Source organism: Mercenaria mercenaria, chromosome 3 (assembly GCF_021730395.1).
Source record: "Mercenaria mercenaria strain notata chromosome 3, MADL_Memer_1, whole genome shotgun sequence".
Lineage (NCBI taxonomy): Eukaryota > Metazoa > Mollusca > Bivalvia > Venerida > Veneridae > Mercenaria > Mercenaria mercenaria.
Genome location: NC_069363.1, coordinates 34,801,417 through 34,814,994, shown reverse-complemented (window position 1 = coordinate 34,814,994; position 13,578 = coordinate 34,801,417). Strand labels below are relative to the sequence as shown.

The following is a 13,578-nucleotide window of genomic DNA, read 5'->3' as shown; positions in this document are numbered from 1 at the left end:
GTCATCTACTCTTTATGACCAATCATCCTATGAAGTTTCAACATTCTGGGTCAAGTGGTTCTCTAGTTATAATCGGAAATGGTTTTCAATGTTCAGGCCCCTGTGACCTTGACCTTTGACGGAGTGACCCCAAAATCAATAGGGGTCATATACTCTTCATGACCAATCATCCTATGAAGTTTCAACATTCTGGGTCAAGTGGTTCTCTAGTTATTGATCGGAAATGGTTTTCAATGTTCAGGCCCCTGTGACCTTGACCTTTGACGGAGTGACCCCAAAATCAATAGGGGTCATCTACTCTTCATGATCAATCATCCTATGAAGTTTCAACATTCTGGGTCAAGTGGTTCTCTAGTTATTGATCGGAAATGGTTTTCAATGTTCACGCCCCTGTGACCTTGACCTTTGACGGAGTGACCCCAAAATCAATAGGGGTCGTCTACTCCAGCAGCCCTACAATCCTATGAAGTTTGAAGGTTCTAGGTCAAATGGTTCTCCAGTTATTGCCCGGAAATGAAGTGTGACGTACGGACGGACGGACGGACAGACGGACGGACAGGGCAAAAACAATATGTCTCCTGGGGAGACATAATAAAGCTAAAATGAATCTTAAGTTCTACAAATATACGACCAGCAAGTAATTTAAAACCAACATTATAAGCCTGTTCTTAAACTCACAGTAATATACATAACAACATAGCTACAAGACAAATTCCATAAAATACACCTATCTTGCACATAACTAGTTTTTTTTTTCTCCTGCTCTACAGGATAACGTATCCTTTCTCTATCATAATTTTATGTCTCTAATTTAACATCCATCACAGAAAACTGAAAGATAATATTTGTAGAATATGACAGTCCAACACTTTCTGTTACTACTCTGAATTCCCAATTATCTGTATATTCTAGCAGATCTGTAAACTAAGTCCAGCTGACATGTGTCACACAAATCTAGAAATTAACCAGTCTAAAAGACAGCCAAGTACAGTCTACAAGACGTTCGAGTAAATCTGCGTGGAATCCAAGTAATCCAACACCGCACGGTAACAGAAATCAAACTGCTCCTGTAAATATAGGACAATAGCTATTTTCAACAATTAACAGTTACCCTGCTAAATTTCTATAATGAACTTGTCCATCTTTCAATTTGGACAGTACCATTAACTGCTAAAAGGGGTGCATACCAAAAAGATTCTGACTGAATTGCGAACAGTGCAGATCTTGATCTGACTGCATCGATGTACAGGCTGATCATGATCTACACTGGCCGCAAAGGCAGAATCAATCGTGTCCAGCGTGATAAGGATTAAATTTATTTTTAGGTAACTACTAACCATTGTAAGGATAAGTTTGTTTTCTGGTGTAATGATACCTGCAGAATCTCATAGGATTGGCTGGTCCCTAAACAAGTTATGGAGTCGGAACCAACATATCCCAAGAGATTCTGCAGATGCTATAACAGAAACAAACATGCCCCTCAACACTTTTTTAACATGAAACAGGTCAAGAATAAAATGTTGATAAGTGCCCACTTCCTTTCAAAGTTGTTTTAATTATGCATTACAGGGCTGTAGTACGTTCATGTTTTGCCAAGAAATGCACCATACTGTGATGATACATAAACAGATGTTTTAACAGCATGTGATCTACAACAGATTTTCACTCTTTCATTAGAACACCATATGAAAATCACAACGTCAATTTATGCAACAATATATTATGATCGAAATGCAGTTTTAAATCTCAATAAGCTACAAGATACCTGAAAGTGTTTTAAAGAATTTCAATTTCAAATCAATAACTGTGACAACATTTAGTTTTGTGGGCATAAATTTTTGTGATTTTGGGCAAAAACGTCTACAGTGAAATTAATAGTTTTCATGGATTTCAGGGTTGTGTCAATTCAAGAAATCAAATCCAAATGAAAAGTAAAATTCATATTAATTTTTTATTCAAAATGTGAGTTGCGCCATGAGAAAAACCAACATAGTGCATTTGCGACCAGCATGGATCCAGACCAGCCTGTGCATCCGTGCAGTCTGGTCAGGATCCATGCTGTTTGCTTTCAAACCCTATTGCAATTAGAGAAACCATTAGCGAACAGCATGGATCCTGACCAGACTGCATGGATGCGCAGGCTGGTCTGGATCCATGCTGGTCGCAAATGCGCTATATTGGTTTTTCTCATGGCACGGCTCATTTGAAATCCGCAAATTCATATCCCTGAGAAATATTCACTTTGGACTAAACCATGAATTTCGAGACCATGAAATAAAATGATTTCGAATAAACTGATTTCACAGTATTTCCTGGCGATATGAATTTAAGGATTTAAACTTTTGCAGATAAATAAATGGGAATTTTACTTCTTTATCTGGTTTCAATTACATGGATTTTTAAAGGAAACCACATATTCTATGAAAATTTATCTCCTATGAATATTAATAACTTCACAGTACCATTACAAATAACTTAATGATATTTTTTTTCAAAAAGTTAGTTTATGTCAATACCAAATAAACACTGGAACTATCAATGACACACCTACAATTGATGATTCTGCAGTAATGAAAAGCAACTTGAATAATTTTTCTAAAAAAATCACAATTAAGCTAACAAATTGATATTAATGAAAAATCTTACAAATGTTTTAATGAGTTGAGGCCTTCTAGCTCTGAGCTGTAATACAGTTTGAGGAATGTTGATTTTCTTATCCATCTGCAATCTCTCTAGTACAGAAGACACAGCACAATACAGTCCACTACGCTCAGCTCCGTCCCTATAAATTATCAACAGTAACACTTGTGTTCTCATGCAAAAGCAGAAAACTGATAACAAACACTGTCTGTAAGATGTTTGTGACTGTTGATCTTCAGCCACCTTGGAAGTATTGAAATTTGTATAAAAACATAAAATTAATGACAAAGCCATATGTCACCCTCTTACAATTCTTCAACTGTTTCTCTCAAGAAAAACAAGGCAGTCTGAAAGACAGCTAAATCCCCCGCCACTGCTATGGATAGTGAAAGGGTAAACCTTTGACCTTAAGCTGTGACCTTGACATTGAACTGACATGGCTGACTCATGAATTCTGCACAATGTCTTGATGAGGTGATCATTTGACCCAAGTTTGATGAAAATCCTTCAAGGGGTTTAGGAGATACAGAGTGGACACAAAATGGAAGGCTCAAACCTTTGACCCTTAGTTGTGACCTTGACCTTGAGCCAACATGGCTGACTAATAAGTTCTGCACATCGCCTTGATGAGGTGATCGTTTGCCCCAAGTTTGATGAAAATCCTTCAAGGGGTTTAGGAGATATAGAGCGGATACAAAATGGAAGGCTGAAATCTTTGACCCTAAGTTGTGACCTTGACCTTGAGCCGGCACGGCTGACTCATGGGTTCTGCACATCGTCTTGATGAGGTGATCATTTGACCCAAGTTTTATAAAATTCCTTCAAGGGGTTTAGGAGATATAGAGCGGACACAAAATGGAAGGCTCAAACCTTTGACCTCGAGTTGTAACCTTGACCTTGAGCGGACAAGCCTGACTCATGGGTTCTGCACATCGTCTTGATGAGGTGATCATTTGACCCAAGTTTCATGAAAATCCTCCAAGGGGTTCAGGAGATATGGAGCGGACACGAAAGTGTTACGGACTGACGGATGGAAGGACAGACAGAGTCCATTCCTTTAACCCCCCACCACTTGTGGCGGGGGATTAAAAAAAGAATAATAGAGGGCTAAATGTTTACCAAATATTGGAGAAAAAAAAGCCAATATAGCATCTGTTATTAAATATCCCCTCCCTCAATCAAATAACCTTATGAGTTCTGATTAGTAGCCTTCCAAAAAGGATTTTACACTTGATGTTCACATGAAGCTGTTTTTTTGTTGTTGTTTTTTTTTTTTTAATTCACTCCTGTAAAATCAGATATTTTCACAAGGCTACAGTTGGCTATGTATCTGAAATTGGAACTGGTTCAGTAGATGGAAAATTTGCAATATACTGCCTTCTTATGAAATATATAATGCTTTTGATATAAATAACAGCATAAAAAACCTTTGCCAAAACTTGTAATTTTACAGATTCACTTTCATTACATAGACAAGTAAAGCAATGATATTTCTAAAAAAAAAATTGTGCGAACAGGGATATTAAATTTACTCCATGGGGAAGTATGGCACATCTGAATCCCTGTCTATTAATCTTGATGAATCTGTGCGTGACTTGAAATTTAGAATGAATTTTTTGAAGAAAAAAGTAACAGATTGTCTATCTACTTACATGCAATGAACTATTATTGGTTCTGTTTTTGAATCCCTAGATGACCTTGACACTTGACTGATTAGAGAGGTTAAGGATGTAGTGGTGTGTGGTAACATCTCACTGTCTGACCATCCCTCATACCTGAACAACTTTACCTTCATAGTTGTCTGTCTACTCTGTAACACAAAGGTTAATATAATAATGCAACATTATACCTCAAACATCGAACCTGACCAGTCCTCATAAAGAACAACTTCACCTTCATAGTTGTCTGTCTACAATGTAACACAATGGCATACATGTTGAAACATTACATCTCAAACATCAAACCTGACCAGCCCTCATAAAGAACAACTTCACCTTCATAGCTGTCTGTCTACAATGTAACACAATGGCATACATGTTGAAACATTACATCTCAAACATCAAACCTGACCAGCCCTCATAAAGAACAACTTTACCTTCATAGTTGTCTGTCTACAATGTAACACAGTGGCATACCTGTTGAAACATTACATCTCAAACATCAAACCTGACCAGCCCTCATAAAGAACAACTTTACCTTCATAGTTGTCTGTCTACAATGTAACACAAATGGCATACCTGTTGAAACATTACATCTCAAACATCAAACCTGACCAGCCCTCATAAAGAACAACTTTACCTTCATAGTTGGTGGTCTACAATGTAACACAATGGCATACCTGTTGAAACATTACATCTCAAACATCAAACCTGACCAGCCCTCATAAAGAACAACTTTACCTTCATAGTTGGCTGTCTACAATGTAACACAATGGCATACCTGTTGAAACATTACATCTAAAACATCAGACCTGACCAGCCCTCATAAAGAACAAGTTTACCTTCAAAGTTGTCGGTCTACAATGTAACACAATGGCATACCTGTTGAAAAATTACATCTCAAACATCAGATGTGAATCACCCTTTACCTTACTACTTGGAACTTGGAATTACCTATTAAATCAACATATATTCATTAATTTTCATTGGAATCCCTACTTTTCTCTTTTAGTTGTCTGTGTATGCTGTAACACAAAGGTAAGTATGTTGGAACCATTATATCTCAACCACCAGCCTTAGGCACTCTTTAATTGGATTTTAACTGACACACACATAGGTCATATGGCAACTTCTTAGTTTCCATAGTGAAGGAAGACGCCAGGTCCCCATATGGGCATCCTGTGTAGATTAACTTTCTGTAACCATTATAAGTAACTCTCACAAACAAGAACTCTCAACTCTGATAACATTGGTGAGGGGCAAGTTATGATATTGTTTACCAATGATCATATTAAACATAACTAGAGCTGCTTTTGAGAAAAGCACATGTCTCATCATCTAGATTGGCATTTCTTCTCCATTATGTATCTGAGTCAACCATGCACCAAGACCTGCATCACTGGCATCAGTATTGTTGGTAATTCAAGGGCCATAATTCCAAGTGCCTAGGCCGATTAGAGTAGTTATCAAACTTGACCGAAGACTTATTGGCAAACACATTTTGTTCAAGTTTGGTGAAGATCAGATGAGAACTGTTTGACTTAGCGCATGGACAGACAGACAGACAGACAGACAGGAGTAAATCAGTATGTCTCCCACCACAGTTGTAAAGGTAAAGGTAAATTTTATTTACCGTCTATGGCACGCCAATTGTCCAATAATACGTGAACCCAGGTTAGCAGTCGAAAAACTAGGATTAACAATCGATAAATCAGGTTTTTCGAACGTTAAACCAGATTTTTCGAATACTAACCTACATTTTCAAGCAAAAACATAGGATAACGCCGTAAACCATAGTTCACGCCCGCAAACCAAAGTTCACCTCGTAAACATAAGTTCACGTTCGTAAACTACGGTTTACAAGCATGAAACAGGGTTCACCGGCATAAACATAGGATAACGACCGTAAACATAGGATAATGACCAAAATTCGTAGTTCAATCGAGAAACCTCGTTTATCATACGTAAACCATGCTTTAAGGTTGATATATTAGGATTATAAAATCAACTATGAATTTCAGGCACGAATATGAGTTTATGGCCGTGAACCTATGTTTAGGAGCATGAACCCATGTTTACGACCATGAGCCTAGGTTTATGGCCATGAACCATAGTTTCAGGATGTGACATGTATGGCAATTGTCCAATAATTATGTGAACCCAGGTAAACGGTCGTAAAACTAAGATAAACTAAGTTTTTCAAACGTAAAAGCATGTTAATCTATTCTTTGAAGCGAAAATATAGGACAATGTCGTAAACCATACTTCACGCTCGTAAACATAGGTTCACGTTCGTAAACCCAAGTTTACAGTCGTAAACATAGGTTATAGCTCAATCGAGAAACCTAGTTTATCGAACAGAAACATAGTATGATAGTATTCGATACTCCTAGTTTTTCGGCCAAAAACGTAATTACTGAATAACTGGCTTGCCGTGAACCATAGTTTACGGACGCGAACCTATGTTTACAAGCGTGAACCTATGTTTATGACTGTGAACTTGGGTTTACGAGTGTGAACCTTAGTTTACAAATGTGAACCTAGTATTATGTTCAATAAACTAGGTTTCTCAAACAAAACTATGATTTTCAATCGAGAAACCTAGTTTATCGAACGTAAACCTGGGTCCACGAGCTTAAACAATGGTTTACGCCCATAGTTTTCGCTCGAAAATATTGGTTAGTATTCGAAAAGAATGGTTTCACGTTCGAAAAATATAGTCTATCGATCGTTAATTCTAGTTTTTCGACGGTGAACCTGGGTTCACATAATTATTGTACAATTGGCGTGCCATAACCGTTGCTCTATGAAACAATTAACATAAGCTCTGTAGAGCTTTTGAGCGACCTTATTTTAAGAACAGTTAAAACCAATTATACCTTACCCCCAGCAATTTGCTAGTACAGTGGAACTTGTCTAATCCGAACATGCTCGGACCAGAAAAAAAGTTCGGATTAGAGGGGTTTTCGGATTAGAAAGGCTTCTATTTTAAAGCAAAAGTTATGCTGTTTGTTACACTTGATGTGTATATTCATCTATTTGTGAACAGACTGATAAGACATAAACTATATAAGCAACATGTAGATTGGTTTAGTAAAATGTCAGTTTTCATGTTAAATTTAACATCCTAACATCACTTATAAACATCTTTAAATTTTTCAACACTGCTACGTTCCCAGAAGGTAGCTAAAAGGAGAATATTTTACTTGTCCGACTATTGTAACGATCCGATTTAGTATTACTTTCAGTAAATCAATTTCCTGTATTAAATGAACAAATTGGCAAAACTGTGTAAGGAAGGTATAGTCCGATCAATTCGTAACAGAAAATGCCAAAATACTTCAGAAAATGGGAAAAGCACCAAATTTGGCACAGCCTTTTCTTAAGGCATAAAAAACATTTTTTTCATGGGACCCATTTGATATCTGTCAAGATGGCCGATACGGCTGCCATTTTCCAAAATGGCCGCCAAAACTCAATATTTATCGTACAAGATTCTAATGAAAGGTTATTATATTTACATTCATCCCCAAAATGCACCAAAATATAAATGTATATGATAACATATATCTTGAATTTGAATCAAAAGCAAAAAATAACAATTTAGATGTTGTTAATTTCTTTCTGTTTCCATGGTAACAGCTAAAATCAAGCCTTTAAAATTCAGTTTAATATTATCTTAGCGAAAACATTTTTTTTTCGTATTTTAAAGGGTTTTGTATTTTACTATATGCAATTTATATTAATATATTACTTGTATTCCCTCCACGACAGCATATTAAAACATTGTTGTTATTCCCCCACCAGTGTTTAGCAGATGGGGTTTAAGGGTTGCCCCCATATGCCTGTTTATACGCCAGCCAAGCGAAGTGGGATACTGCAATAACTTTAAAACTACAACAGAATTTTTTCATGAGAGATGGCAATGTGGAGAATGCCAGCGTCATTTTAATTTGTTCCTATGACATCATATGTTGTTGCTATGGCAACAGATAGTCCACGAATATGACAAAAAGCGTAATCCTGCATTTCTTTAAAACTAAGAGAGATTGTTTCTTGAAAAATTGTACATAGATAGGATGAAAAATTGTACATAGATAGGAGGAAAAATTAAAAACGTGCTTCTTATTTTATTTTCTCCTTTTGTAATCTTTTAATCTGTCTGTTTTGTTTGTTTTGGGTTTAACGCCGTTTTTCAACAGTATTTCAGTTATGTAACGGCGGGCAGTTAACCTAACCAGTGTTCCTGGATTCTGTACCAGTACAAACCTGTTCACCGCAAATAACTGCCAACTTCCCCACATGAATCAGAGGTGGAGGACTAACGATTTCAGACACAATGTCGTTTATTAAATAGTCACGTAGAACATGCGCCCCGCCCGAGGATCGAACTCGCGACCCCGCAATCCGTAGACCAATGCTCTTATCTACTGAGCTAAGCGGGTGGGCTTCATCTGTCTGTATGTCCGTCCATCATTCGCAAATGATGGATTCTTCAATAACTTCATAAGTACAAAATTCTAAAGATTTGTTTATAGACAGTAGATAATATGGAGAATGTGAAGGTCTTTTAACTTAGTTTCTATATAAAACTGTAGTTCCTATGACACCAAATACGAAAACTACCCCTTTCGGTTTGGGACTTAGAATGCAAGAATAGATTATAGCGACGGGCTAGTAGGATCATATGAAACAATGTTCCTAATAATGCACCTGCTGTCACAGTATCTGCATAATAAATTGATCACATAATTCTTGATTATTTAATGCTAACTGTGTAACAAAGAAGAGTAAGGCTGAAAATATTAAAGATGCTTTCATTGACAACACTTAGGAACTATTCTGTGAAATGTATTACTCAGCAAAGTTAGACGGAATTTGAAATAAGGTACATGTCAGAGACTGGTGCTTGAGGCAAAAACTACTAGAAAGGTTCCAATTTATAAAAAGATACCTCTGGTCAGCATTATTTATCTTGACTTGGGATGTTGGAAAAGGGATAGAATACCTGACCCAATATGTGCCCAACCTGATAAGCAACATTTTAGCATGTTCAAGAGGTGTAGCAGACGATGCAGGAATGCACGTACAGCCCTACTCTTTGTGTGAACAGATGGTTGATCAGCTACTTGACATGTTTGTTGTAAAGAGGAAAATCGAAAGACTCGTTGGTATTTAATCTAAGTTAGGCCCAACTAAAGAAGAAAAAACAAGATCTGAAAATGATGCTGAGAAATAAAAAAAAAGTGATCAAAATTTCCAAAACAGATTTTTATTGCCTCGCGCACAGAAAACCCATGTCTTGTCACAAATTAACCTGTGAAGACAAAGCCTCACTCAGATCAAATTATCATTGTAGCATATTGTCTAAACAGAGGTCTCCAATACAATTTTTGTTATGAATCAATAAAAGAGACAAATGTTTTACTGCATAAGTGTTTAGTAGGGACAGTAATCTAAAGAAAACAAAATTTTATCAGTGATAGTGGCTAGTAGAGTATCTGTGACGGCTAACAGCTCAGACGTCAAAAAACAACGTAGTTCAGCAATATATTGAAAAATAAAGCTATCCTTGATATGGATCCATGCATCACAGTTAAAGAGTCCCATTTCATCTAAACCACAGAAATATTATATGAACATTTTGTTTGTAGGAAGGTGTAGGAAATGCATTTAAAAGCTTGATTGACCGGTAATCACGAGTAGAACTGGTTAGTTTTGTTTGACAAGACAGCGTCATTCTTACATTGGACCGCTTACTTGGTAGTGACATAGCCTTACAAATGGTAAATAATAATATTTGTCGTCTTGAAACTAGTACAAGTACTCACATGCAAGATGGCCTTATCTAATATATTTTAATTTCAGCAAAAATGTCCAGAAATAGATATTAAAGCACATTTTTTGGTAGAAATGATGGATTCTCTCCTAATTAATACCCCTATCACACTCAGCTACGTTTCCACTACGTCCTTAAAACTGCCAGGACGCAGTTAGGACTTGTACAATGTAGAAGGAACACAGTAGACACCAATAAGGACATGATATGGTCTCAATGGGCGTGTTGGACGTGGTCGAACTTTGGACATGCTCAAAACAAACGTAGTGAGGACGAGGTCGAATCAGGAGGCAGCAAGAACTTAATAAGGACGTAGTAATGATGTAACTAAAACCTTTTAAGACGTAGTACAAGCGTGTAGCGAACGGGAAAGACTGCATGGCGTTCTCATGGCGCTGTCACTAGGTTGTCATTGCGTTCTTACTACGTCAGTGGAGTTCTCACTACGACCTCTCCACGCTTATGTGCTATGACCATGGTACGTCTGTGCCACATTTTAGAACACTGCATTAGGTTATCAATACGTTCTTGCTGTGCTTAACATGTCTATGTAGTACAAGCGTGGTGCGGACGGAAAAGACTTCATGGCGTTCTCATTGCGCTGTCACTAGGCTGTCATTGCATTCTTGCTACGTCAGTGGAGTTCTCACTATGACCTCTCCACGCTTGTGTGCTATGGCCATGGTACGTCTGTGCCAAATTGTAGAACACTGCATTAGGTTGCCAATACGTTCTTTTGGTGCTTAACATGTCTATGTCAAGTTTGCAGCAGGTTCTCATCGTGTCTGTTTCAAATTCTGAGAAAGGAGTATGAATACTGGATCCAATTCCCCATCACTTCATTTTCAATCAGCAATGGGTATGAACGCACTTCATAAGGAATTACCGTATAATCAAGGACTCAACAGCACTGGCAGTTTGTTGTGGACTTCTGGACCCTCATATACCCATGCACGCTGCCTTTGCTTTTGCCACAACGGCCTCTCTATAAGACTCCTCTGACTTCATCGGTGGCCTTGTTGTACATTGTATTTGATTGTTGTTGAGTGTAGATGCGGACATAATATAACTTGCAGAAGGAATGAAAAAGAGGCGTGAGGCGTAGTATTTATAAGTAGCCGATGAACGCAGTGAGAACGTGATACAAGCATGGTAAGCGCCTTGTAAGCGAGAGGTGCAATCTGACAGGTCGTACTAAGCACGTAGTAAGAACGTGAAGATGCGTGTGGTAAGAAAATTAGTGTGAAAGTGTTAGACGCAGTGAGAACCTGGCAAGGACGTTGTAAGGGCGCAGTATGAACTTGAGAACTGCACATTTTTCGTGTTTGACCCCTTCCCCACAGCGTTGATCGAAATTTTCAGGACGCAGTGTGATCTTCATGGTCTTCGTCTGAGAGTGATCAGGGCATAAGTGTCTGTACATTATATGCTAATGACATTAAACTATAAAACTATAATTATGGCACAATGTGCTACAATTTGACAAAAACAGAATATTACAGGAACATGCAAATGTAAAATTGATTACATTGATCAAACGGCAGTCACTTTTTCCCCAAAGAAATCATGATGGTCTGAAAGGCCAGAGATATTCACGTGGTCTATTGCACTAACATAGTTAATATATTAAATAGTTATACTAAGTGGCATTAGTTCTCTAAGTGTTAAAAGATTTAAATGAACACAGCAACACTAACAAATTCTGAGTCGCGAAAACTAATGTCAAAGTGAAACACGTCATTTATTCACTTATACACACTACAGTCAGACTTACTTTGCTCGAACTTAGATAATTTAAACACCATCCTTCTCTCGAACCCATCGTCAGGTCCCGACCAAATTCATTCATAACATATTGTTCGATCACTCAAACTACCGATATCTCGAGCACATTTTGTCGGCCCCGACGGGTTCGAGCTATCAAAGTGCGACTGTTATTTTAATAATTTACAATTGTTGAAAAGTTCTACATAGGACTCTTGCCATCTGAAATATTTCGATATGCCAGTTTCCATTGTATACTTAATTTTGACTCGCATAAATGCATTCTGACTTTTCTTCTGCTTTTTAGCACATTTTATCCAAGGGAGACAACTTTTTTACTTTTTTGATGGAAATGCAGTATTTTTGTTTATATAATATGTTTTAATTTATTCAGACAGGTGATTTAAGCTAATTTTAGTGATGACTGTAAGTGTCTATGTAAGTTTTATAGATAATATTAGGTATTTCTTAAAATATATACATGCATGGCGGCCATCTTGGATTTTTCGGCCATATTGGATTTTTTTGGAGTGGGTCTCATGCTCATTTTTTGTGTTTTGCCCTAAAGTAGTTATGTACCAAGTTTTATGCTTTTCCCATTTTCTGAAGTTTTTTTACACGATTTTACTGGACTAGTACAGGACAAACAAATTAATATGGATATATTTCATCATCAGTACCTATTGCACATAAATGTATTCTGAAAAATTTCTGTTCAAACAATTAAACTACTTGTTCATGTAACTTTCGAACCTGTTCTAATTGCATGCATCTACAAACTAAAAATCTGACATGACTTGTGATTACCAGTGTTGACGACCTATTGCTTAAAAAGATTAATAGTTAAAATTGTAAACAGTCTCAAAAATGTTAAAAGTGAGCAAGATTTACTTCTGAAACATTGACTAAGGTTCGGATTAGAAAGGTAGAGTTTAACGTAATTAGATAATACAAATCTCAAAGTTTGTTCGGTTTTCAGAGTAGAGAGGTTTCGGAATACAAGGGTATTTTTATAATAAAGAATGAATAAGAAAAATTGGGACCAAATAATTTGTTCAGAGAGGTTTTCGGATTAGAGGGGTTTGGATTAGGGAGGTTCCACTGTACCCATTTACAGCTGGGTAATCATGAGGCAATCATGATGTAGTGCCTTGCCCAAGGACACACCACAATGGGAGTAGCCAGGATTCAAACCAGGGGCCTTCACCTCGGTAGGAAAGCGTCTTAGCCCTCTTGATAAATGCTTCCACACAGTGGAATATACAATTGAATCTCTGTTAACAGGCTTTAGATTTTCTGTTTTACTGTTGTTCCTTCACATTGACATGTATTTAACCTGTAAATATGAGCTGTCACTATTGGTGACAAATGCCCCCAAAGCGTGCCCATGAATGCTACAGTTGTCTGCACAAAATATGCCAGAATAATTTAAGTACCGGTATGAATCATTTTGTGACCTTGACCTTGACCTGAGAGACCAGAGTCATAAGCATGACACATCTCAATATAGATAACATTTGAGTCAAATTATTTTCAAATGCCTTGATAAATGGCAGAGTTATGGGCCAGAAAAGAAACAGACCATGTTAACCTTTAACCTCTGTGACCTTGACCTTAGTGCTAGGGGTCTGGGTCTTGTGCATGACACGTCTCATTATTGGGAATATTTATGCCAAG

The 13,578-nt window shown here is 37.3% G+C and overlaps 1 protein-coding gene across 2 annotated transcripts in view; it reads right to left on the bottom strand.

The window, feature by feature from the left end:
* Positions 1-85: 85 nt before the first annotated feature.
* Positions 86-13,578, bottom strand: part of LOC123525102 (uncharacterized) — a 103,861-nt gene continuing 90,368 nt past the window's right edge. The window contains exons 20-22 of one of the 2 annotated variants that reach the window (XM_045303852.2): positions 4,293-4,450; positions 2,647-2,782; positions 86-1,067 (exon numbers count right to left, since the gene is read on the bottom strand). In XM_045303852.2, coding sequence (XP_045159787.1) covers positions 993-1,067; positions 2,647-2,782; positions 4,293-4,450 — 369 coding nt within the window. In that variant the 3' untranslated portion in view covers positions 86-992. The remainder of the gene's footprint in view (positions 1,068-2,646; positions 2,783-4,292; positions 4,451-13,578) is intronic. The other variant, XM_045303851.2, reaches the window with a different exon arrangement.